Below are 26992 nucleotides of genomic sequence, written 5' to 3'. Positions count from 1 at the left end.
ATCCTGTGGGACTTCCAGATCCAGACAGACAAAATGGTAATGGCGAACCAACCAGACATTGTCGTAGTGGATAAACAACAGAGGAAAGCCGTTGTGATAGATGTAGCAATACCAAGCGACTGCAACATCAGGAAAAAGGAGCACGAGAAACTAGAGAAATACCAGGGCCTCAGGGAGGAACTGGAGAGGGCCTGGAAGGTGAAGACCACAGTGGTGCCTGTGGTCATCGGGGCCCTCGGGGCAGTCACCCCCAAACTGGACCAATGGCTACAACAGATCCCAGGAACAACATCAGACATCTCAGTCCAGAAATGTGCAATCCTTGGCACAGCCAAGATACTGCGCAGAACCCTCAAGCTCCCAGGCCTCTGGTAGAGGACCCGAGCTCAGAGGATAAGAACCACCCGCGGTGGGTGAGAAGGGAATTTTTTTTTTTATATAAATATATATACATACATACATCCTCAGCAAACTGAGTAGGATTTGGGTCACTGTTTCTTTGAAAACCTTTGCAGTATTTAGCCCAATGTAATACATTACCTGAAAGCAAATTCATTTCCAAATTTTATATAAAATTAAAGAGAAAGTAGAAAATAATAGTACTTTAATACTTTACATCAAATTTTCCATTTCCATTGTAATAATTTTATATTAAGCAAAAACGAAAAGTATCTGTTCTTGCAAGCCACAAAACAAGAACAATAATCCAGTTTTTCAATTTAAAAAGAGAGAAAGAAAAGCTGGAGAATAAATTTTGTGAAGAAATTGAAAATGTTTTGGTTAAATCTGTAACCACAACCAGCAGGGGGCCTCGTTGAACTGTGTTTTAACATTATTAATATGATTTAATATTGTGCAAATTAGTACAGCAAACAAAATTCTCTTCCAATGAATGATTAAACGTAGGTGGGACAATAAAACAAGATATTTATTGTATAACAGTAAAACATGATCTTCCATTTTGTTTACTCATACTGAACGTTTCAGTGATCTAAAACTCAGTTTTTCCTTTTCCAACGTCAACATTTCACAAATGAGTCTGAACTCATTTCAACTTGGCTCCCACCATGAAGAATGGTCTAGTACATGTAACTTTTAGAAGAAAAAATTCAGTGCACTTTAGATTGTAAAAATCTTCCTATTTCAAGTGATGGACAAAAATATATTAAACATGGTATAAAAGATCAACGAACAGTCGATCGGTTTGGTCGTAATGCTGCGTTCCAGTTGTTTCCGGAACTGGGAAATTCCGATTTCTCAATCTGAAAAATTACTGGTAGGCCCTCTTACTTCCCACTGGGAAAGTGGGAGCAACTCTGACTACCTCCAGTTAGGATGTATACTCACATTAATATTAATAAGATGTGGTGGAAATATGTTTATTTTACAAGACACATGTTAAAGTGCGTCAAATATCAATGTTATATAGCGCCTGAAACACTAAACTAACAAATTAAAAGTGGGGTTTTCTTATGGAAGATATAGTTTAAAATTATGTTTGGCGACGCCATGTTGAAATCCAGGCTTCTTAACAGCTAGAATGCTGTCACCAACGTCAGGGCGTTAAACCCAGCTCAGAGTTCCAACTTCCGAGGTAACTAAACGCAGCATTAAACCCCTGGATGTCTATCCAACCCCTCTGTGTGACGTCATCAGAGGGATGCGCGCGCTTCTTAGCAACGGAAGCTGTGTGTTTGGCTTCTGCCGTTGACTTCCCCAACACACCTCCATGCTAACGCGGGCTACGGCTTTCTTTCAGCGCAATAATGCCGAATTGTTGCGTGACCGGCTGTCATAACCGCTATTACCCCGGTTCCACCATAAGGTTCTACAGAGTTCCCAGCGGGAACCGGCAGTTCCAGGTCCAGAGGAGGCGTCTATGGATGGAGGCGATCCAACAAGCCAACGGGAGCCGCAGTGAAATCCGTGCAGACGCTCGCATTTGTGGCGTTCATTTCATCTCAGGTAGCGTAAGGAGCTGCTTAGCAGTGAGCAAAAAATATTTAATAATATGAGTTTGCTCAATATTCTCTTCTTGAACTTCTTTTTGTTCACAGGAGAGGCTTCCACGGACCCAGACAGGCCTAATTTTGTCCCCACGTTGTTTACATGCAGTAAACTACGCCAGGGTCCAACTAGAAGGGCAAAATGGTAACATATATTGACTATTATTTTTAATTAGATTAAAGTATCCAGTCTAAATACTAAATGCATTGCTACATTTTGGCTGGGACCTACATTTAGACAAAATACTAACACTAAAGATCAGTATAAAGTGCTTAAACACTGCAGTATGCCAGTTATTGCCGTATTTTGCTGTTAAATATGATGGCGTTTTCCAGTTTGGATACATTGAAAGGCATTATCATAACAAAATTGGGCATACATTAGGAATTATATTTGAAAACACAATGTTTGTACCCCCATTTGACTTATCTAAATGTTTTTACACCATCTATTCCTACAACAAACATTCATATCACCGTACCAGCAATAATTGTGTAAAACAGTTAAGAGCTCAGATGAAGCCAAATTAACTTGGTGTAAAGAAGAGTCGCAAAGTGCAGCGCAAAAATATATTTACAATATATTACAAAATCCTGCAGTGGTGAAATTATTGGGAAATATTGTGATAACTACATAAGTTGTGGTGTATTTCGTTTTTCTTTCCTCTCTTTTTCATCTGTGCTTACACAATTAATAAGTTAACGTGGAAAAAGCAAGTTCATAATACTTGGATTATATTAGTTAACAATTATTGAACTCCAATCGGTTCTTTGCCATCTGAAAAATGAACACATTGATATGATGATCTATTTTGTTGCTCTATTAAGATACAATTGGAGATATTTTCTGTTTTTTATACATATATATTTATGTAGATGTACTTATTTATGAAAGAATATTGATTACATATTCTTAATATGCTGAGTCACACCAAGACTTCATCAAAATGTTTATGCTTCCTTTTGATTTTATTTTTGCTTTGGCTTCACATTCAGACTCCACACATAGGAACATAAAAACATTTTGTGAGCATAAGATGTTTTAATATAAAAAAAAAATCCTACATTTCCCATAATTTACAGAAAAGAATTGAACTGCTTTAAATATTGAATATATTAATATTGATTATGTTTCGCTCCAGTAATTGCTTAATTTGTCATGCATTATTTTCCTAAGAAATGTGTTTTCATTGATCTTTTCAAGCTAAGCCCGTCAATTTGAATCTTTGCATGTGGTTTATTCGCCTCAGTAATCATCGTTCAGTGAAAGCTGCTAATCATCAGGTTTATTTGAAGCAGAATTAATAATAAATTGAAGGAAATGTAAGTAACAAGTGTGCTTAAGTGCCATCCCTGTGTTTATTTGAGCATACTTCATGTTAAAAAACTGGAGCACTTCTCATTAAATGATCTACCAAACAGAGTTACACGTCGTGTATACTTGTTAATAAAAAACATCAGTGTGTGTGCTATTGATTTGAGATTTAAACTGACAGAAGAGCAAATAAATGGTTTATATCTGCAAGTCTAATCATGTTTCGCGCAGATGATGCGTATAATTATGACCAGCACAGACACTTTGCTGGTTTCCAGCCATGCAGCTCTGTGTGCAGCAGACTGATGCTTTGTGCAGTCTGACAGCTTTCTGTCAGAACTAGCCGACTTCTGTCGGTGGGCATCAGTTCCCCTTCTCTGCAGATGAGCCTGTTTCAGTTCAGCGCAATTTGTTCCTTCGACAGCTATCGACAGAAACAGCCCAGAGGAATTGTGTTTTTGGAGATACTAGCACAGTCTGGTCTAAGCTCATTTACCATGTGCACTTGATTAGTTAATGGCATCTGCTAACAGATGACGTTGTGAATAGGTAGAAGTTGTTTAATTTCACCTGTCAGTGGTCATAATGTTACGCCTGACTGGTGCACAGGTCACAGGTAAGCCCAATAATATTTATAAGTTTACTATTCAAATTTTAATAGGAAAAAAGAAAGACAGATATCCTTCTAACCACTATAAAAACATTTAAAGGAAGTATCCTTTTTTTATTTTTACATTTTAGTAGAGATGCGCGATATATCGGCACCAACATGGGTATCAGTGGATATTAGTCATTTTTTAACATATTGATGTCAGGCCAATATTTCCATTTTTATCTGTTTCTGGTGTTTTTTCCCAAAGCTATTAAAACGGTAGTGAAGTATATGATATCAGAAAATATCAGGTTATTGGCCATAACAGCAATATTAATATCTGATATTGATATTGCCTCAAATGTTCATATTTTATTACAATTTTTGTATCTGATTAAAAAAGGCATGAAGTTACTTATGTCCTTTTACCCTGCATTATAAATACTGACCAGATTTTTGCATGTTTCCACTGGTTGGAAGGCATCCCTGCCATCACCCTAATCTTTATCTCACTCCACAAATTTTCAATCACGTTTAATTCAGAACTCTGGCTAGAAAAATCCACTCCAACTTACATGTTGGTAAAAAAAATTTAACTGAACAAAAATATGTCAAGGGTATAATTAATTTTTGGCTTAATTGTTTGTGTTTCTCAGTCAGGATTGGTGAGAAACTAACCCTGAGCTTAACTTTTAACTTTAACAACTTTAAAAATGTTTAAAGTTGACAGAAAATTTGAAAATATCACAAGATAATTATGTATTATTGGAAGAAATTATTACCAATACCTAAACACCAGCTATAAAGTCTTAAAAAAGCCTAACATAAAACAATGAAAATAAATACTGATATTTTTTTTGCACTTTGATTCAGTTTCATCCCCATTAAAGTGTACAAAATGTTTTTATCCTTTATCCATGACTTGTTGTTAGCATGTGGCCTCCCTATGTATTCACACACTACTATGCCATTGTGACACAAACTGTTTCGCCAAAGAGATTCTTTAATCCGTCTTTGCTATCACTGTTACTGGTGTGTTAAAAACGTAGAATAAATTAACAATTCATAGCCTGGAGGGGACGCAAATACAGCCTGGTGGCCTGCCAGGCTTATAACACACTCTAAATCTAAAATTACAAGATTTAAAAGCATTGAATGTCATACTATGCCACATTATTAGATCTTTTTTTTGTTCTCAAAGGACTTCTTCTGCCTGTCGAAGAAGTCAAAGACAGAAAGTGAATGTGGAGACCAAAGACATATCAGCAAGGGGAGACGATAAAGAGAATGAAGACACGACTACTGTGAGAGACGATGAAGAGACTGAAGACACGACTACTGTGAGAGACGATGAAGATGCTAAAGACACGACTAATCTAACAGACGAAGATGCTAAAGAGATGACTACTGTGAGAGACGATAAAGAGACTGAAGACACGTCTAATCTCAGAGACGATGAAGATGCTGCAGACATGACTACTTTGACAGAAAATGAAGACATAACTACCCTGAGAGACGATGAAGAGACAGAAAAATCACCAACCCAACCTGCAGCTGAGTCTTTAATGGACCACCAGTCCTCTGCTTTGATTGAAACTGCAGATGAATTTTTACCGGAAATGCAAACTTTGCCAATGTCAAAGGTAGCAGTCACCACCTCTTTGTTGTACTTTCATACACTTGTAGACTTGTAACTTTGCTTTTTTTAATTTAATACGGTTTCTTTTTTAGTACACTAGTAATATATTCTGGATTTTTTGCCAAATAGGAGGAAGAAACAGAAGATGAGAAGATCCATGATAAAGACCCAGAAGTGACCGAATGTGAAGCTGAACCTGAAACGATGGAGACAGAAAACAAATCCAGCCCAAGTCCATCACCACAGAAACCACCAGGAAAAAAAATAGATAAAATGAATCCTGTTGTGCTCCTAAAGCCTTTAGTTTTACCACAAGGTGCTTATCACGTTGACCTGAGCGCCTGTACCACGGTGTCGTCCAAAGAGCAGCGTGAAGACACGAGTCAGGGAGGATTAACGGAGTCGAGCGCCAGCAGGGATCAGCCGTCCTTTCCTTGTAACCTGTGCGATCGAACCTTCACTACAAGCCACTACCTGAAGCGCCACAAACTGCTTCACGTTCGAGACGTGAGGAAGTGCCTCAGGTGTGGCGCGCTCTTCTGCCGCCGCCACAACCACGTTTTGTTCCAGACGCGGACCGAGCCTCTACCCGAGTCTGAGGAGAGTTCCTCCAGCAGCGAGGACGAACCTCTGGACGCAGAGCGGGAGAAAACAAGCAAAGTAACAGAAAAGGCTGACCACGCTTTGAGCGTTGAGACTGACACACCTGCAGACAATCCTGCTCTCAGTAACACACCGTTACTGAAGACTTCCAACCAGACGGATGTCAGAAAACCTCTCCTGGTGTCGGTGAAACCTGCTGCTGTTCCCTCTCCACCCTCTCCGATCACCAGGTTCCCCAGCAACCCAGGAACCGTGTTTCAGATTAAACCGCTCCTGTCGGACATCTCTCCCGCTTTGATACGACCAAATCTTCCTCAACAACCCCAACTCCCACCTTCCCTGAAGATCTTTTCCACTCAGCACCTCACCTCGGCCTTGCTCGATGTTCAGAGAAACTACGAATACATTTTAAGCAAGCCTAAAAAAGTCGAGGTGAAAGTCAAGGAGGAACCAGAAGAGCCGGTTCAAATTTGCCCAGGTAAGGAGCCAGTAAAGCAGGTCAAATTGGAGAAAATCGCTTATGACCTGGAGATGGTCATTTGACTTAAAGCTGCTAACCTGACTTGAGTCAAACTCACTTGAGATAAAGTGTGTCGCCTATAGAACAGTATGCAATGGTTTAATCCGGATTTTATGGTAAATCTCTACGTAAGACAATATCTTCTCTTCTCAAACATGGCTCCCACACTAACCCTAACCCCAGGCCTTTGATGACATCACATAAGGTAACCAATCAGAGTAAACATCCTAAATATTCAGATATTTTCAGTCAAATTCCACTGTTGATGTGGCAGCATGTCTCAGAAATGGAGTTGATGCTAAGCTTTCATGAAAAGCTTTTTTACTCTTATTTTTCATAATCTGGAATCATGGAATTTTTCTCCTAAATCATAAACTTAAACCATTTTCAATATAAATGTAAGTCAAAAGCTTGTCAAAGTCATTCATCCAGATTAAATCTTATTGATTTCAGCTGATCAGACAGATTTCTGTACCTCTCATGATGTCATCAAGACAAACACAACAGAATTATGAGGTATTTTTTCCTTCTGTTTGCTTTCTAAAACAGTATTTTTTGTGAAATAATACAGCGGAAATCCACATGTCATCACCAAATCATGTTTTTATTTTAGATATAAGTGTGTTAGAAAAATAGGAGGGAAAATCCTAATCACTCCCAGGTAATCATGATTGATTTGTCTACTGTAACTAAAGTGTAAAACTGCGATCAATTTTCACTATTAATTATTAGAGGACTGCTGCTCTAATAATTATATTTTTCATGTTTTTGGGTGTCGGATTAATCAAATAAAATTTTTAGCTATTGATCTATGTGACGTTATATCACTACTGTTGGATTTTAAATGACACCTTTACATGTAATTATTAAGTCGGCATTCAGGCTGCAGCTTATTTTATATTTTTTGGTTTTCTGTATTCAATCTTTTTTTTTTTTTTTTGCACAGAACTAGCATTAGCAGTGTTTCACATTCCGCATTATTTTTCTTTTCATTTCAGTTCTCTTATCTACCTCAGCCAGCTGTAAAAGCAAATAAAACTTATTTTGTATTACAGATGAATGCTGCTTTTGGACACAATGTATGTATGTTTAAATACTCCAGTATTTCTGATATTAAAGTATTAGATTTTTGTGTAGTGCTGTGTGCAAACTAAAGAAAAGTGGCAACACTGATTCCTGATTTTCTTTCCAGAAAATGCCTGTCAGATTGTAAGATATGAACTAGTTTTGCACCTGCTTTGTTTACTGAATAAACAAAGATTTGTGTCACATTTGTTGTCTCTTACTAGTTTTGCACTGTGTAGATTTTACTTTCACCTCAGGGTCATTTTCTTGGCATTAATGTTTTCCATAGACGTCCCCAGATCTTTTTAAGCTGTGAAACAAATATAGATTTTTTGCAAATGACCTGTAAGCCTTTTGTTTTTCATTCCTGATTTAATTTTTCTAGACTTGAGAGAAGCTAAAATCATGGAAAGTTGCTGTCTGATTTTCTTTTTACTTGGACACAAAACGCCAGACATGTTTCCGTTAGAACATAGTTTGTACCTTTTTGAAAAGTTCAGTACATGCTTGATATTCTTGGCTTTGAGTTCTAGTTTTTCTACTGCATGAATAGTTTAAAATTATGAGGCTAATAAATATTATAATAGTGATTATGTTGATAAATGCAGTTCTTTGAGGGCATGTTATTAGATAAATCAGAATTTGATCAACTTTATAGGAACACTTTTGATTTTTACTGTAGTAAAAACTTTATTGTGATGAGATTTTGTACATATCACTGAAAATGAAAAATTTTATTAACCAGCTGAAGAAGAGATGCTCCAAACTATGAACTTCACACTGTGTTTTTCTTTATTTGCAAACTTTTGGTTATAAATTTAAGTGTAAAGGAGTTTGAAAATGAGACCAAGATCCAAATAGTGTAAATAGTTTACACTACATTGAAAATTTATTTAGAACTTTTCATCGTTTCTATTACATTATAGCTTCAATGTTTAGCTTTTTTATATTTGGGAGGTCAGAAATTTCCCCGTTTTTTTCTTGAAAATTTATGAGTTTGTTCTAGTAAATTTACAACTTTTGAAATTCAGAGCTTTCCGAGTTTTTTCTCAAAAATCTCTGATCTTAATTTTAAAAATTTCAGAGTCTGTTCTAACACATTTTTGTCTTTTGGACGTCAGAATTTTTTTTTTCCTTGACAATTTCTGAGGCTAATCTCAAACTTTCTGAGTCATTTCTTTTTCTTTTAGCAAACTTTCAACTTTTAAAATTCAGAAATTTCTATGTTATACTCATAAAAATTTCTGAGTTTGTTCTAGCAATTTTTTTTAACCTGTTTAGGTCAGAAATGTTTTTTTCCTTGCAAAATTCTGAGGTTAATCTAACAATTACTGAGTATTATTTTTAGTAAATTTAAAATTTTTAAAACTCAGAAATATCTAAGTGTTTTTCTTTAAAATTTCTGGGATTAATATACATTTTCTAATTAGTTTTTCCTCAAAGGTTTTCCAGGGTAATCTCAAAATTTTGGAGTATTTTTCTTTTAGCAAATTTTCAACTTTTGAAACTCAGAAATTTCCAAGTTTTTTTCTAGAAGATTTCTAAGTTTAATCTTAAAAAAAATATCTGGCTTTGTTATAACAAATCTTCGACTCTTGAAGGTCAGAAATTAAATTGTTTTTGTCAAAAAAAATTCTGAAATCGTTCTCGAATTTTCTGATTTCTTTTGGCAAAAATGTACTCCTCCTTATTTGTTTTTCAGTGGCCCTAATACATTTAAAGAAACAAAAGCATTTATTAACCACCTCAAAAACCCAGAGGGCCTTTCTGTGTCCATCAGCCAGAGGTGCACCTGAGTCCATCTGCAAGCTGTACACGTCCCATTGGTTCGGATGCGCCGGTCACAATGGCCGACGCCTCTGACTGGATGCTTTACGCGTCAGTTCGACGCACTCAGAGCTCTGATTGGTTGGCACATGTTCTCGCGTGCCTTCATACACGATAAACCAGTGGTGCTGATGCTGTGACAATGGGAGATATGCACCATCTGAACTGAGGGTCCGGCAGCGGCTGCACGCAGGCTTGACGGACAGCAGAGAAAACATCCGGATAAAGACACAAGGAGGAACCTCCTGGTTCTGCCCGGAGAGGGTGAGTCTTACCCCGGAAACCAAGCTGGCATTCCCGAGCCGTCCAGTAAGCTGTGTTTGAGGCTGGGGAGCGAGTCTCAGGTACGATATCCTGGAAATCCTGCTGGCTGTAGCAGCTTCAGGGCGTTTAAGACGTATTTTCTTCATGGCACAACGCACATTGAATCAGCCGCGCTGTTTATTAATGCAGCTGTGAGTCAACTACATCCCTTTGCTGGACTGCATTGCGGAGAGCAAGCCTTGCAGAACAGCACCTAATAATCATTCACATTCGGTTAACACACTGATCTCAAGACCCGATTTCACCTCATCGGTTTGCAGCTTTCACGTGTTTTCCATACTTTGATAATCAGATGAGGACGAGCAAAACAGTTGCACCTGAAATTTCATCTGTTCCAGATTTTTCTGCAGCTGCTGCATGAATTATCACACGTTTGGTTCGATTTGAGTGGGATGTGTTGACACTGAGCACAATAAGCAGATACAGCGTGACTCGGATGCACACAGTTCGCAATCGGTTAATCAAACTTTAATTGTAGAGCACTTTTCAAACAAACCAGTGTGACGCAAAGTTGTTTGCACAGATTGGAAAACAGTCATAATAGAGCGAAGCACTTGAATGCATAAATGAATTATGTATGGAATAATTATGAATTGTCAGCATTTTCTGTATTTGACAGTTTACTAAGTATTTTTGGTTTAGTTTCTTGTGAAATAATTACCTTGGAACACTTAAATTAAGACAAAACTAACTTACAAGTAACTTTTCAGTGTAATGTAGGAGCTTGGTTTAAGTCAATAATTCTAAATATTGATGTAAAGTACTAGCTATAAGTGAAATAATCTGCCAATGGACATTTTTCCAATTTAACTTTCAAAACGGGAAAAACGTCTCGTTCCAAATAGTCTTTTCTCATCTATATTAATGAATGATTGACTTAAAAGGATAAAGTTCTCTTTCTTGCTGAAAAGTTACTTGTAAATTAGTTTTCTCTTATTTCAAGTTTACTAACATATGTGCAATAGAAATTCAACCAGAAATACTTGCTAAGATTTGTGTTTTTAGATTGTATTTGCAGTTTCTACCTTACTACCTTAGACAAATCTAATAATAATAATAATATTTATTTATTTAGCCAGGTTTGTCCCATCAACATGTCTTTTACAAGAAAGATCTGGCCAACATAGTAGAAGAAAATGACTCAAGTAAAACAATTGCACTTCTGCAACTTGAATGTAATGGGATCAGTTTTGCTTTTAAATACATTCAAAGATATGAATGTATTTATACATAGGCCTGCTGTGTCTGCATACATTTAAGCTCTGGTTGCAACCGTGATGTGGTCGGAGAGGAAAAACTAAAAGCTTTATTCCTTCTTTCTGTTCCGACGCATTTTGTTTTAAACTTGTGAATATGTTTTACTTTTGCGGAAACAGGTTGCTGTGTGCATGGCGCACATACAGAGGTGACCATGTTACTTTTAAGAGACAGTAATGAGTATGATGAAACTGCATGATGACTATAGTCTTAGAAAGTGAGGAAACACAACAAATAAACAGTTTAACTTTTACAGCATAACCCCTTCTAGTTTCTCCATAAACCAAGGTTGTTTGGCTTCCATCTGCGTCCCCAGTCCAGAGATGGGAGTGTTCAGCCGGCAGAAGTTTTTCCAGGAGCTCACTCATGGCTGCCTGCTGCCTACAGCTCAGCAGGGCCTGGAGCAAGTATGGCAGCTGCTGGTTATCTGCCTGCTGTGCCGCCTGCTCTGGATGTTAGGTGAGCGCTTTGGCTACGTTCACACTGCAGCCCGAAGTGACCCAACTCCGATTTTTATTTATTGATTGATTGATTTCTTCATGTGCCTTAATGCGACCTGTACCTGATCTTTTCATGACAGTCTGCTTGGATATCCGATACCTATTCGATCTTTCCTTCTCCTTCTTTTGTGTTTCATTGGCGGACGGCAACCAATATCCGATCCTTTCAAATATGACCTGATTCAGGTCTTAGATTCAGGAATCCTAACGGTCAGGTCGCCTGAACGTCATTGATACTCGACCAACGTCACTATTCTGTGCCCTGATACGCGAAAGCGGGAATTAAAACAACAACCATGGAGGACTATAATGAGGATTAAATTGTTAATATGCTGGATTAAATTGTTAATATGCTGGCTCTGGTTGGACAACAACTTAAAAATCGTAAGCTATTGTTAAGAAAAATGATTATTTTTTGGTGCTTAATACAGCTAATATACGACATGTGTAAAGGTATAGCCAACACTCTTATTTGGAACAGTTTTCTGTTGAGCATTTGGGAATTCAGCTGAATAAGCAGGCCGAAGTAGGGCCCTTTTCCTCCCCCGCTGACAGACACAGCAATAAAATTTACATTCCGAAGGGGCAAGAGACTTTTTGGCGCCTCTGCCCGTACCAGACAGAGATGACCACGAAGTGGTCCGCCCTTTTACTTAGACAAAAACCAGACACCTTTGCCATAATGAGGGGAGTTTCCAAGTTTCTCTCAGTGCTAAGGGAGTTTCCAATAGGTCAAAGAACGGAACGCCTTGACTGCATAAATTAAATAGGGAAACACCTATTTGGTATAAAATTACGTACACTTTAGCACGTGTGGAGAGAGAGAGAGAGCGGCCGCTATTTTTTGCCTTTTTTTGTCTTTGTTCTATGTTCGTTTGTCTTCCCCTTTGTCTGTCTTTATTTTTATGAGAAAAATGCATATCTCTGTTCCTCTGCAGCTTTGTTGTCGATTGCTTTGTATGAGATTAAACTCTGTGATCTGTGACGTCAACACGCTTTGTTGTTGTTTCGTTTTAGCACACGCCGCCACTCGTCGAGGATTCCCGGGCAAATTAAAGAGGAAAAAGGAGCCAAACGTTTTGTCCAAAGCTAGCATTAAACTACCTCTTTTTTTAATACTATGCTCCACCGTTAGCATCCATGTTTACTTCCGCAAACACTGAGCACTTCTTCTTCTTTTCTATTATGGCGGATCGCAAGCAACTTTAAGGTGCATACCGCCACCTACTGTAGCAACACTACTTTACATCTGTTACATTTTGTTTTTTAATGTTGTATTCTGAAGATAAATAAATAATGCTTTCCTTAATCTGTAAATATCCACTATGTTTCCTTCATCTCCCAATATGCCTTTCACTGAGCACTTCTTCTTCTTCTTCTTTTTTATGGCAGCTGGCAAAACACCGAGCACGCTCTCTATGTGTGACGTTATTGCGCCCTCTACTGCGCACGCAGGACACTTTCAGGTCGTTTGCGGTTCACAAAAAAAAAAAAATCCGATTTGACAAAGAAAATCGGAATTGGGTCACTTCAGGCTACAATGTAAACGTCAGTCATTTTGGTGCTGTTTACCTTTTTAAGTTGCTATCTCGTAAATCGGTTTTAAAACTTACTTTGTCAGGTCTCCCTTCCTTCGTGAAGCACCTGTGCACGGTGGCGGGAGGTTTCTACACGCTGTACTTGTTCTTTGAGCTCCACATGATCTGGGTCGTCCTTCTCAGCCTGCTTTGCTACCTCTTTCTCTTCCTGTGCCGCCATTCGACCATCCGAGGAACCTTTCTTTCTATAACGGTTCTCATCTACCTGCTTCTTGGGTAAAAATGTCGTTTTCAGATACCTGAAATATTTGTGTGTTTTTTTACATAAAGTGGTGTTTGATGATTTCACAGAAGTTACACTGCCGCGCAAACAAGTATCTTAGTAAACTTGAAATACGGCAAAACAAACAAACTTTTCAGCAAAATATAGGAGGATGGTTTAAGCAAATAGCTCTATAATATTGATAAAAAGTACTAGTTCTATTGGTAGATAATTTCACGTATAAGGAGACATTTTTCCCATGTTATAAGTGAAATAATCTGCCAATGGAACTTTTTCATGAATATTTAAGACTCAGAGTAGAGCCGCTGCTCCTTGACGTCGGGTGGGTTGAGGTGGGTCGGGTATCTGGTCAGGATGCCTCCTGGACGCCTCCCTGGTGAGGTGTTCCGGGCACGTCCCACTGGGAGGAGGCCCCGGGGAAGACCAGGACACGCTGGAGGGACTATGTCTCTCGGCTGGCCTGGGAATGCCTTGGGGTTCCCCTGGAGGAGCTGGAACAAGTGGCTGGGGAGAGGGAAGTCTGGGCCTCCCTACTTCCCCCGTGACCCGACCCTGGATAAGAGGAAGAAAATGGATGGATGGATGAATATTTAAGATTTATTGCACCTATGTCTTTGTGAAATGTCACTTATTAATTACTTTTGTCTTATTTCAAGTGAACTAAGATATTTGCACTAGAATTGAGACCAAAAATACTTAGTATTTGGTAAGATTTTGTGTTTTCACAATGTGGACAAACTTTAAAATCTTAGCATTTTTATCTATCTTGATCAGGGAGCTGCACATGATGGATACCACCAACTGGCACAAAATGAGAGGTACTGCAGAGTCTGTTTATCTTGCTAACGAGCGAAAATATTACAGTAGTAATTTGTAATCTGTGTAGGTTCACAGATGGTAGTTGCCATGAAAGCTATCTCCTTGGCTTTTGATCTGGACAGAGGTGTTGTGACCAATGTTCCCTCACCCATCGAGTTCATGGGCTACATTTACTTTGTGGGCACCGTCATCTTTGGGCCCTGGATCAGCTTCAACAGCTACAAAGAAGCTCTAGAAGGGCGCAAGTTGGTAAGTTTGAGGCAGTAAACCTTAAGTGTTGGAAAATATTTAGAGATTTTCACAAACAGTTAGCTTACCAAAGGATTGTGCTTAAAAATAATAATGGATAAGTAGCTTAAGATTGAAAAGAAAAGCAGAAGATACCAGTGGCAAAGGGAACAATACCAGGATTACTTATGAGATTGGAGCAATTCATGTCTGGTGGAATATTTTTCAGTTTCTAGGTGTGAGTTTCTGAAATTTTGTTTTTAGACACTTTTATAATACACAAAGGTGGGTAGAGTGCTCAATAAATTGTACTCAAGTAAGAGTAGCATTACTTCAATGTATTTTTATTCAAGTAAAAGTTAAAAGTAACCATCCAAGAAATTATTCAAGGAAGAGTAAAAAGTATTTGGTAAAAATTCTACTGAAGTACTGAGTAACTGATCAGCTTATCAATCATTTTATGTTTAAAAACTACATCATCAGACGGATCAAAATATAAAGTTAAGTGGAAATTTGGTATTTTAAGAACAAAAATGACAATAATTTATAAAAATAACTAAATCAAACAAAATACTTTTTTCCAAATCTGCTGCTTTCAATAAAAAAAAACTTATGAAACGTTAACAAAAACTGCAGGTGTGTCTGGTGAATTTTTGATTAAAACATGTTGGTTTTTCATTCAATGGGTAGAAAATCCAGAATTTTTACTCAAGTAAGAGTAGAGACACTTCATAATAAAATTACTCAAGCAAAAGTAAAAAGTATAGTGTAGTAAAATACTAATAAAAGTAAATGTTTTTCAAAATAGTTACTCAAGTAAATGTAATTGAGTAAATGTAACTAGTTACATGTAACAACTCTGACAACACATAGCATGGCACCAGCACACAGATCTAGGTTTTCCTGACCTGTGGCTGCAGTGCGCCCCATGCTGACTAACTGCATTTGCAACACGTAAAATAAAATAAAACAATTATTTATGTTGGGCTGAAAGAAAACAAAGATTAGAGTCCAGACTTTTAGAATCTAAATAACTCAAAATGTCCCTGCGTTGACTTATTTTTGGTTTTGTCAGTCACATTTACCAAAACAGCAACTCCCTTTTTATTAGGATGAATAAAGACAACAATAAGTGTGTTAAGAGACTAATGTTTTTATTTCAGGTTGAATATATTAAGATGTTTTGTTAGAAATACCTAGTAGAGAAATACTCTGCCAAATTTCAAAATTAAGACACTTTCTGTTGGTCTAATGGGAAAAAAAAATCCCAATAGAAAAGGCTGAATTTGTGAATTATTTTTTTTTAGCCTTGACAAAATGTACCAAGTTAAAGTCAGCTTTAACTTGTTTCTTCGTCCCAGAGTTTAGGATGGATTTTAAAAGTGTCTCTTAGCTGGGTGAAGAGCCAGATCTGCCTTGTCGTTTCCAACTGTGTGGCTCCCTACCTCTTTCCCTACTTCATCCCCGTCTATGGAGACAAGCTCCTACGAAGGCGAGTGACTCAGAGCTACGTTTAAATGAGTTGTAGCCTAAGTTTTCTATGAGTTAATGCTAGTGTCGCCTGTTGTGTTTACAGCAAAAAGAGGAGGAAGATCAGGTGAGTAATGGTGTAAAGCCCTCCTGGTCACACTGTTATCCTTTGCTGTATTTTCTACAGCTAAATACCACAAAATGCCCAGTAAAACTACCGTAAAACATCTTTACAAGTAGTTACTGTAATTTGCATTGCATTATGGGTATAGTACATAGTATTACAGTAACTTACTGTATGCTTTGAATTTGCAGTAATTTACTGTTTACACATTACAGTAGTGGTTCTGTACTTTTAATATACAGTAAGAATTATATTTGATTTCCAACGGTCATCATAGCTGTTTCATCGTGGTTCCCTGTTTCTGCATTTTTACTCCTTTAGTGGTTAACATATTTTTAAGGCAGAAAGAGAGAATGTACTTTTGATTTTTCCACATCCTAGCTAACATTAATATGCAGTTTATCTAGCTACGTCATCAAGCGTGGCTTCGCTTCCAACTGTTTTCTGATGACGTTTGTTTTAAACTCCGAAGCTTTTTCTCTCCAAGTGCAGCTCTGTCTCCGTGCTGTGGGCTCACACTGCTTCAGCTCTTCAAGACAGGTAAAAAAACACTTCTTAGAAAACTGATTGAAGCCAAAACCTAGTCTGGAAATGTACATTTTAGATGGAGTTAACGTAACTTATAGCATCATGCTATAACTTAGCATTATAGCATGAGCTGGTTTGTGCTGGTTAGCCTAGTAACATAACGTTACCTTTACGTTACTAACTCTGGTGTTTTATATAACTGGCATATTGCAACCTTATAAGTTACGTGTCTGTAAATGAGGTGAGAGATAGGAAAATATGATGTTGTTATTTTTTGAGCTGGTTCGGAATTAACATTAGCTAAGGTGCTAATTTTACCGTTGAAAGTTTTAGCTTGACTTTTGCCGCTTAATCTTCCTCGGGCGGCTTTGGGTTGAGATGAGCTCAGTGCTGAGTGTCTGTTAGCATTGTTGCTACATCCTTTGTCGAACAATATAACCTTAACTAATAATTGATCCCCCCCTTCTCTTTTTTTTTTACATCTAATGACTGTTCATTTGTTTAAACCATGATCTTGCAAATGTTAAAAGTGCAGATTAGCTACGTAGGTCAGCAAGGATGAATTTCTAACATTGTTCTTTTTTTTTCTTTTCTTCAGATGACCTTTTTTTGACTCCCAAGCTTTTTCCCTCCAAGTGGCTGTGCAGTTCTGTCCTGCTGACTGCTAACATAGCTTCATCTCTTCAAAAGACAAGACAACAGGTAAAAAGACAGCTCTTCAAACATATTTGAAGCCACAAAATAGTCTGGAAATGTAGAGGAGCAGCTAACCTAATCTATAACTTTGAGCTTGCTACAGCTGGTTAGCCTGCTAAAGTACCATTACATCTCCAGCACAGTGTATAAGAGTCTGTAAATGAGGACAAAGGTGAAAAACATTAAAGTAGTTTCTGTTATTTTTTGAGTTTGTTCAGCCACAGTGGCAGGTGGACAAAAAAGTTAATTTCCAACCCTGGTTACATATAAGGACTGTTCACATGTTTAAACCATGCTCCTGTAAATTTAAAGTTAAGTCAGTACTAACAGGTGCAACTATGTACAGGTGTAAATTCTGCAGCATTTGTACTTCAGAATTTACAGAATTTTGTAGTCATGTGAAGAAACATCAACACACAGCTAATTATCGGTTTGCATGTGGAATAGAGCAATGTCCTGCTTCCTTCAGAACATTTTCTGCATTCAGGTCCCACATGCACAGGAGTCACCGCCATTGCAGAAGTCAGACTGAACACTTGTGGAATGTAATGCTTTAAAAAATGCATTTAGCCCCACAAACTGTCATTCACATCCGCTGTTTCAGAGTGGTAGCAGGATGTAGGGGTAAAATCTAGTCTAGTCTCCGGGATGAGGTTCTCAAAAACCTGTTGTAATCTGGGTGAACTGGCCCTTTAAATATAAATTACTACCAGTAATTCATATTTAAGAGAGTTTTCCTTTTATGTTTTAAAGGTATCTTCCACCAAGATGTCTGTTGAAATGGAAATGACCTTACCCACTACACCAAGGGTAATCATGCTTGGTAAGAGGAATATTTTCTATCACTATAATTTTTTCGTAGCAATGTATGTAATTGTTATGGTAGTCTGTACTTTTACTCACTAGCGTTAGCCTGACAAGGGTTTGTCTATTTTAGGAAATAGCTTGATGTCTGCAACCCGGTGGATGGTCAGTATGGAGGAGAAGGTATTTTTCCAGCCTGAGCAACTACATGACTTTGCCAGCGTCCTTGCTGTCTTTCTTGGGTCATATTCTGTCTTCAATCTGGAGTATCAGGAGTCAGCATCCACCACGCTGGAGATGATACAATGGCAAGTACTCTACACCAAGCCATTTATGAATTAAATTTAATGACAGTTTGACTGATGATGAAGAACCATAGCTGATTGCTGTATTGTACGTCTTCATTAAAAAATACAATTAATATATTTTATTTCTGTTAAAAGATTCTTTGTGAGGATCAATCCAGATGTTGGTACCAAATGCACAGCCAAAGTCGGTACAAGCCGCAAGACGGGAAGTCTTGTCAAGAGGAAAGTAGTCAGTGTCAACTTCCAGATCACCACCTTCTTCCAACGACTTGCTGAATTTGAATGGAGGACTTCCAACTAGGTAAGTATTTTACCAAATGTAAATGTTTATTATTTTGTTGTCTTTTCCTCCTATCTTGCATGCTCTGACTTTACTTTAGCCTTTTTAATCTGATTTTAATGATTATTTATAAATGCCATGTGATTCCTACACAATAGCCCTTTAGAGTAGCCTACATCTTTTCTGTGTCCGTGGTAAAAAGTGGATGTCGCTGCATCTCTTAATAAATCACAGAAATGTATAAGTGTGTAGTCGTTTAAGTGTGGTGTATTTTTATACTATGCAGTTTTCAGTTTATTAGGCACACCTTTGCAGTAATCCGTCAGCACCAACAAAATGACTAAAAAGATTGTTGTACTTCATCGTCCCCTTGGGGACATTTGTAGTACGCAATCTTTTGAATTACTGAAGACTGACTGACTAACTGCTTTTGCCATAAACAATCCAAAAACCTGAAGTGAAGCCAGTTCTGCTCATTCTTTATGCAGCTTCTATTATCACTTCAGTCCAATGGATTTTTTTTTAAAACAAATTATCAACTTAATGCTGCTTTATGACAAAGATTTTATGCATGTGAACATTGTCACTTCAGCTTAATTTGTCAACTTCCTGTCGATTTGAAAATGTAGATAACTTCCTGACCATCTCATGACCTCCCACATTGTCTGTCTTATTCTTTACAGTTCAGCTTCCACAAGATGGATCCCACTGATTTTGTTTGACGAATGGAATAAAAGTTCTTCTGATGTAGGAAATGTGTTCTATGGTTTTGTTGTTTTATAGCACATTATATTGTATTGTGACATTGTTTTTTATGACATTGCGAATATGTAAATGGATTTTATTTCTACAAATCTGCTGAAAATAAATACCTGTTATTCACAGTACTTGGACTAAAATTTCTTTTATGAAATCTTTCGGTTTATGGTAAAATATTCTTATCTTAAAGAAATGTAAACTTTAATTTACAGTAAAACTCTGACATTATGTTGTGAAACAAGTTTACAGTAGACCAGCTTTACTATAAAATACAATTACTGTATTATACTATAAACTACATTTACAGTAATGCAGTTATAACTGTAAAGCACACTCACAGTAAACATTAACTGTGAAATATCATAACAGTAAAGGTACTGTAGAATGGTAATTACAGTAACTTACTGGCAACACTGTTGCCAGTAAGGGTACTGTTGCCTTACTGGCAACACTGTTGCCAGTAAGGGTACTGTTGCCTTACTGGCAACAGTGTTGCCAGTAAGACTACTGTAGAATGGTAATTACAGTAACTTACTGGCAACACTGTTGCCAGTAAGAGTACTGTAGAATGGTAATTACAGTAACTTACTGGCAACACTGTTGCCAGTAAGAGTACTGTAGAATGGTAATTACAGTAACTTGCTGGCAACAGTGTTGCCAGTAAGTTACTGTAAAATTACAATAAAAGGTCTAACAGTGCAGTCTCATCATTGTAGATGATTTAGTTGCATGGTTGTTCTGTTAACCTGTTGTTGCCATCCTTCATGTGCACCAGGGTCTCCCATTTTCCATTTCATCAACTAGAATCATCGCAAGAAAAGACAATGTAATGTTGTTTTCTGTTTCCTCATGCTCTCCCAGAGGCTCGCTGGCAAAGTATGTTGTTTATTCCTGTTGCATAGTCAGTAAAGTTGGACTTTAACTGTGATCAGATCATAACAACCATCTATATGTTCCTGGTTTGCGTTAGGTGGCTGCTGGCATATGAGAACACAATGTCTTTCCACTTCAGCAATTACTTTGTCGGCTACCTGAGCGAAACTACTGCAACTCTCGCGGGGGCGGGCTTTACGGAGGAGAAAGAGAACCTCAAATGGTGAGAAATCATTCACCTCCTTTAAATTTGACCTGTTATTTGTGCTTAGGTTAGGTTAGGATAGGTATGTGGGCTTTACAGTACATGTTCATTACATTTGTTCCACAAAATCATTAATGGGTAATAAGATTTTAGTCTGCTCAGTTCTGCCTATTTTAAGCTGTTTTAGGGCGTCTAGTCACTTTAAATCCATATAAGTTGCTGCTGGCCACGACCCCCCATTTCTACGTTTACATCACATGTGAAAGTGGCTGAAGACAGATGTGAAATTATTCAACCGTACATCTTTGAAAAGAATTAGTAGAGCCTCCTGGACAACCAACAAGAATGCACCAAGTGGTTTATGGATAGTAAGTCAGCAACAAAATATTTGTCTTTTCCAGCAGCCATTGTACAGCACTTACAGAGGTAAAACCAGCTGGTCAAATGTGCTGGAACTACACTTGAGTTGCTAGGTAACGGGGCAGTGCCCAAAGATTGTGACTTGAGGATTTTGAAGCAATTAATTTTCCAGAAACCAAAAAACATCAACTTATTGCCAAAACATATCGAGCAGTTGGGTTGTTTTTAAAAGCAGTAGAGAACCAAATGGATAGAAAAGGATAGAAAATGTGCAAAATGTGAATTTAGCATAATTGTTTTCATTTAAGAGAAGAAAAAAAGCATCCATCTGTTTTATTTAATTCCTGTCAAACTCCAGCGGGTTTCCGTTTTGCGTTTCAGGGACCTGAGCGTGTCCAAGCCGCTCCGTGTGGAGTTTCCCCGCTCCATGGTGGAGGTGGCGACGTCATGGAACGTGCCCATGTCCCGCTTTCTGCACACATGTGAGTGGCTGTCAGCAGCGACTGCTGGACTGATTCATGTTAATATGAGGTCACCTACGCAGTCATGAAATGTTCAGCATTTTAAAGGTCTCAATAATTATGGAAATAGAAAAGAATATGGGAATTTCACTTATATCTATATTTTGTTCTTTCTTTTGTCCCTTCTTTAGTTTGTTTTTTTGTCCTTTGTTCTTTCTTTTTTTCTTTCTGTCTATTATCCTTTTTCTTTTATCCCTTCTTCTGTTGTTTATTTTGTTTGTTTGCTCTTTCTTTCATTCTTTATTTCTTCCTGTTTTCTTTTTGTTCCTTATTCTTCCTTACGTTCTTTTTTCTTTTTTCCTTGTTTCCTTTTTAGTCTTTTATTTTTTCCTTTCTGTTGTCTTTTTAGTTTTTTCTTTAACCTTTTGTCATTTTTGTCATCTTTTCTTTTGTCATTTCTCTTATTCGTTCTTTTATCTTTTAGTTCTTTCTTTCTGTCTCTTTTTCTTCCTTTTGTCTTTTTTATTACTTTTTCTTTCTTTCATCCTTCCTTTCTTTCTCTTTGCCTTGCTATCTTTTGTTCTTTTGTTTGTTTGTTCATCCGTCCTTACTTTCATCCTTTTGTCCTTTTGTCTCTTTTCTTTTTTATAGAGTAGTTTTTTTGGGGTTTTTTTTCAGGCATCATATTCATATCCTGCCTCCATAATGTTTTTTTAGATGTTTAGATTTAATATTGGACCACATGAACTTAAACTCTGGATATTTGGGTTTGGTGTCTCGTATTCTTCTCTCAGATGTTTTCAAGAGTGCCGTCAAATTCGGGACGTTCACTGCCATCATGGTGACGTACATCGCCAGCGCGCTCTTACATGTGAGTTTATATAACTTTATCTTATTTTAAACGTCTTTGTATCAACAAGATTGTTGAAGTTTTTTGTATATTTCAGGGTTTAAGTTTCCATCTGGGTGCAGTTCTGATATCTCTGGGGTTCATTACGTACGTGGAGCACGGTAAGAGCCGAACTAATGGTTCGTCTTCTCCACATGAAAACATTTCCATTTAGAGGAAGTATTTAACTGCTTCCGTTCAACATACTGCTTGTCATTTTCCTCCATGTCTGAAGAGAGTCTGTCATTCGTTTATTTTTCCTAAGGCATTGACTCTGTTTTATTTCAGTTTTTCGGAAGAGGCTTGCCGCCATATTTAACGCGTGCGTGCTTTCGAGGAAATGTCAGCCAAGCTGCAGTCACCAAAACAAAAAGGTAATGCGTTTGCAATGCGGCGTTATGTGTTCGTATTTTTAGTTGCTTTTCAACTAAAGGAAAATAAACTAATTAAAAATATAACTAGAGAACAAACTCACATCTCAGTTCCCCAAAGTCAACCAAAAAAAAAAAACAAACTCAGATACACATATTCATCACCGAAGCAAAACATCTTCGTAAGAGGCACCATCAGTTTGGTAAAACCTCAGAGTTTGAAAAATAGGAAAGAAAACATTAACATTTTTTGTAAAACCTTTGTGTAGATCCTCGTAAAGTGCATTTAATTTTCTGAAGCTTTAAATTTGACTTGTTAAATTGTCTGTTTTAGCTACATTTTCAATTCCGGTTTAAACCGTAATTATGCTGAACCAAAGAACATTACAAGTTTCAGACGTCAGGTTTTTGTTTTAACCGAACATCAAATGAATTTGTTGCCGTTTTTTAGATCTGCTTTTCTCTGCACTGTATTCAGAAATGTAACAATGAAATCGCTCGTTTGTTGTTGCTGCATTGATTGTCGAGCAACACTTAACAATACCAGACTATCACTTTAGGAAACATGAGATCTTACACTTGATGTGTGACTAAAGAAGCATGAATATCATATTGTAATGCCTACATGGAGTGAAAATACAGTAATCTGTTGCTACTCTTGAATATTTCAGTAATTTACTGAAATGTTTCCCAGCAAAAACATTCTTCAAGATAACATTATTTAGTTTGGAAATAAATATTTATTTCAAGAAGCTGCCATATATGTGCTGCATTTCTTTCTGTAATTACATTCCTTAGCTTAAACATAAGTTATGTTATTATGGGTCACATACTTTAAAATAACACATCCAGTCAAGGCTGCGTGAGATCCAGAGTCGCCTACCATAATGCTTTCTCTGTTTGCAGAAGCTGTGGGTGTATATGATTAACATAGCATTTTCTGCTTTGGCAATACTTCACTTGACATATCTGGGCTCTGTGTTCAACTCCAGCGTGGACTACATGGAGGAGGATGAGGTGAGATGAGAGGCTGCTGCGCCACTGAGGAAATGCACATTTTGCTGCAGTAAAGCAGCATCTGAAAGGAAAGAAACAGAGAAAATTGTGTTTAGTAAACAGCTAAACAGACACTGCTGCACTGCAGGTGATGTGAATCTGTGATTTAATCTTTTTTGTGTTTTCCTCTAAAACTGTCAGAAGTGGGCAGAGCACCCAGAAATTGTACTCAAGTAAGAGTAGCACTACCTCAACAAATTTTTACTCAAGTAAAAGTAGAAAGAAGACATCCAGGAAATGACTCAAGTAAGAGTAAAAAGGTATTTGATAAAAAAGTCTACTCAAGTACTGAGCAATTGATCAAATTAATAATTTAATATTTAGAAATTACATCATCAGATGGATCAAAATGTAAAGTTGAGTTGAAATTTTTGGTATTTTAAGGACAAAAAGGACAATAATTTATAAAAAATAAATAATAAAATCAGGCAAAAAAAAAATGTTTCTTTCAATATAAACTGCAGGTGTGTGTCTGCATCTGGTGAACTTTGGTTAAAATATGTTTGTTTTTCATTCAGTGGGTAGAAAATCCAGAAATGTTCCTCAAGAAAGTAGTAATAAAATTACTCAAGTAAAAGTAAAACGTACTTTGACTTTAAGATCGGGAGCCCATTCGCTTTATTTCTTCTTCTGTGGTATTGTTAAATTGTATGCACCTTTTATCTTGTCCTGAGGAAGAGAGGTGGGTGTCGTTTATATATATATTTTTTATCTAAATACATCCAGTTTATATTTATTAGGCTGGTTTTTGTTATTGTGTAAGACTCGTGTTTCAAAATAAAACATTTCCAAAACATTTTACATTTTCATAACTCCCAATTTTCACTCTTACAATTGTAATATATAAATCCATTCCTATAAGTGAATATCTAAGTGAACTAACAATTGTAAAGTAGCAGGAATTAATTTTAGTTTTGTGTGGTTGTTTTCTTTGTGTTCTCGTCCGAATAAAACGAGAAACCATCCATTCCTCACAGCCTAATTTTAAATTAAACCAGCCAAATGCAGAAAGGGTCCGGTTACACAATCCGACATTTGTAGTGGACCCTGTGTGTGAAATTAGCCTAACTTTGATTTGATTTTTGCGGAAATCACACACCAACATCAGTGAAAACCTTTCAAGCTGCTTCTCCTTTTGGAGAAGGACGGTGACAGATTTGAGTCGGCGTGCGCATCTTTTTAAAGATCTTTGGTGGCTCTATTTATATAGCTCTGTGACAAGAGAACACAACATTTGTAAAGTATTTATAGTGCAATGCTACGTAGCTTTAAGCTGCGTTCACACTGCAGCCTTAAGTGACCCAATTCCGATTTTTTCCTTCTATGACTGTATTTTTCGGCTGCTTGGATATCCAATAAATATCAGATCTTTTCACATGTAACCTGAATCTTAACGGTCGGGTCGCCTCCGGAACGTCATTGATACTCGACAAACGTCACTACTCTGCGCCCTGATGCTCGCAAGCGGGAAGAAAAACAACAACATGGCGGACGATAATGAGGATTAAGTTGTTAATATGCTGCTCCAGTCAGACAACAACTTTAAAATCGTAAGCTATGCTACGCTGTTAGCATTCATGTTTACTTCCGCAAACACTGAGCACTTCTTCTTTTCTTCGTCTTCTTTTTATGACGCTCTCTGTGTTATTGCGCCCTCTACTGCGCATGCGGGACACTTTCGGGTTGTTTACAGTACACGCTGGAGATAACAGGCAAGTCGAGCACGCCAAAAACAATTCCGATTTCACAAAAAATCGGAATTGGGTCACGCCAGGCTGCAGTGTGAACCCACTCTATGACGCGGGATTGATGTCATCGCCTCCTGCAGGACGAGATCACCCACCACACCGTCCAGAAGTGGTCTGAGCTGAGCTGGACGAGCCACTGGGCCACGTTCGGGTGCTGGATCCTATACCGCCTCATTCTCTAACAACTAGTGACCGAGAAGAAGAGGGAAGCAATAACGAGAAGCAGGTTTTCCCACTTTTCTGTACTGTGACTTCATCCTGCATCAGACTTGCAGTTTTCAGGTTGTGCTGTATGTGGGTCGGGGAATGCTATTCTAACCTTCTGGGGACTGGTTTTGATATTTGTGAAAAGAAAAAGACAGATCGCAGCGCCTTTTTTCTCTCTCCCTTTTGTCTGTTTCATATTCTTTTTTTATCTGAGGCTCAGTCATCATGGCCTCCTGTTGTGGCAGCGTTTACCACTGTCTCACTGTGACTCACAATCAATAACTATCAGCATGGCGGACACGTGACGGTGCGCGTGAGGCAGACGTCCCCCAGTGGCGACAGCCCACCATGTCAGCTGTTTCCTGGTCATGCAAAGCCTCGTAAAACTTTTCACATTTAGTAGTTTTTAGTGGGATTTTATGTCTTATCCCAAGATAAAGAAGGGCAAAATTGTGAAGTGGAAGAAAAATTTGGGATGTAATTTCAGCTGCAAGTCATTTTGGTTTGCGTCAAATTAAGTTTTTGTTCGTCCTTATTTGCAAAACAGCTTGGACTTTAACTAGGACATTCTAGAATATTTGTATGATTTGATCCAAGGGTTCATCTAGTCGTTTAATATCCTAGAAAATGCTTACATTTCAGTTATGGTTTGGAAAATGTTAGATATGCAAACTGCACAGTTTTCTAATGCAGTGAAATCTAATGTTTGATTAAAAGCCTAAATTTGGCTAGTTTCACCATTATTTACAGCTAAAACTAGATATTTTATCCACTTAACAAAAAGACATGTTTTTTTTCCAGACTGACTTAAGTGAAATCAGAATAAACTTATCTTGTTTAGAGAATTACCCAAATTATTTCTGGTTGCTAAGTAGCAGAAAGCTTAGCAAGAACATTTTTAGAGATTTAATTTTTTTAAATTTTCTTTATATATGGTGTTTTAAGCATTTAATTTGAGCAGGAAATTTACCATAACATGATTTGTTTGGATTGTTCCAATGTAATGAATATTTTTTTTTATTACTAATTGCTCAATGTCTAAAAATAAAAACTGGCTTATATTTTAAATATTAAATAAAATTATTGAAATTTGTGGACTTCATGTTTTTTTGTTAAGTTAGTGTTTTATTCTTGGACCTGTCAGGTGTATGAGCTTAATCTGAGGGGAAACATTGCAAAACATAAAACGTAGTTCTACTTTAGTTTATATTGTTTATTGTAATAAAGTAAAGTAGGAATAAATTATATAATAATTTTTTTTTGTTTATTTGTGGTGTTTTTATATCCAAAGTTTGGTGCTGGGAAAGTTTAAAAACTTACCTGGAAAATCATTGAAA

The 26992-nt window shown here is 37.3% G+C and overlaps 2 protein-coding genes across 8 annotated transcripts; both read left to right on the top strand.

Moving 5' to 3' along the window:
- The first annotated feature begins 1669 nt into the window (after positions 1-1669).
- Positions 1670-7948, top strand: LOC116707616 (uncharacterized). Of its 2 annotated transcripts, XM_032545142.1 has the most exons (5): positions 1670-1965; positions 2058-2151; positions 5115-5345; positions 5382-5556; positions 5682-7948. In XM_032545142.1, the coding sequence occupies exons 1-5, from the start codon at positions 1767-1769 to the stop codon at positions 6696-6698; spliced, it is 1716 nt and encodes a 571-aa protein (XP_032401033.1). In that variant the 5' UTR covers positions 1670-1766; the 3' UTR covers positions 6699-7948. The 2 variants fall into 2 exon arrangements, with proteins under 2 accessions (XP_032401033.1, XP_032400946.1); XM_032545055.1 differs by having other exon boundaries at positions 5115-5556.
- Positions 7949-9638: 1690 nt separating this feature from the next.
- Positions 9639-26643, top strand: LOC116737533 (protein-serine O-palmitoleoyltransferase porcupine). Of its 6 annotated transcripts, none has more exons than XM_032544954.1 (15): positions 9640-9911; positions 11465-11607; positions 13270-13462; positions 14244-14287; positions 14356-14537; positions 15878-16008; positions 16093-16113; positions 20347-20361; positions 20456-20581; positions 21305-21405; positions 22179-22255; positions 22332-22395; positions 22562-22647; positions 23637-23661; positions 25529-26643. In XM_032544954.1, exons 2-14 carry the CDS (start codon positions 11472-11474, stop codon positions 23658-23660), a joined length of 1200 nt encoding a protein of 399 aa, XP_032400845.1. In that variant the 5' UTR covers positions 9640-9911; positions 11465-11471; the 3' UTR covers position 23661; positions 25529-26643. The 6 variants fall into 6 exon arrangements, with proteins under 6 accessions (XP_032400764.1, XP_032400845.1, XP_032446911.1 ...); XM_032590775.1 differs by having other exon boundaries at positions 9649-9911; positions 23551-23661; XM_032590844.1 differs by having other exon boundaries at positions 9649-9911; positions 11405-11607; positions 23551-23661.
- Positions 26644-26992: the final 349 nt, after the last annotated feature.

The sequence above is a fragment of the Xiphophorus hellerii genome, chromosome 1 (genome assembly GCF_003331165.1).
Source record: "Xiphophorus hellerii strain 12219 chromosome 1, Xiphophorus_hellerii-4.1, whole genome shotgun sequence".
NCBI classification, from domain to species: Eukaryota; Metazoa; Chordata; class Actinopteri; order Cyprinodontiformes; family Poeciliidae; genus Xiphophorus; species Xiphophorus hellerii.
This window is presented reverse-complemented; position numbering and strand designations above follow the sequence as displayed.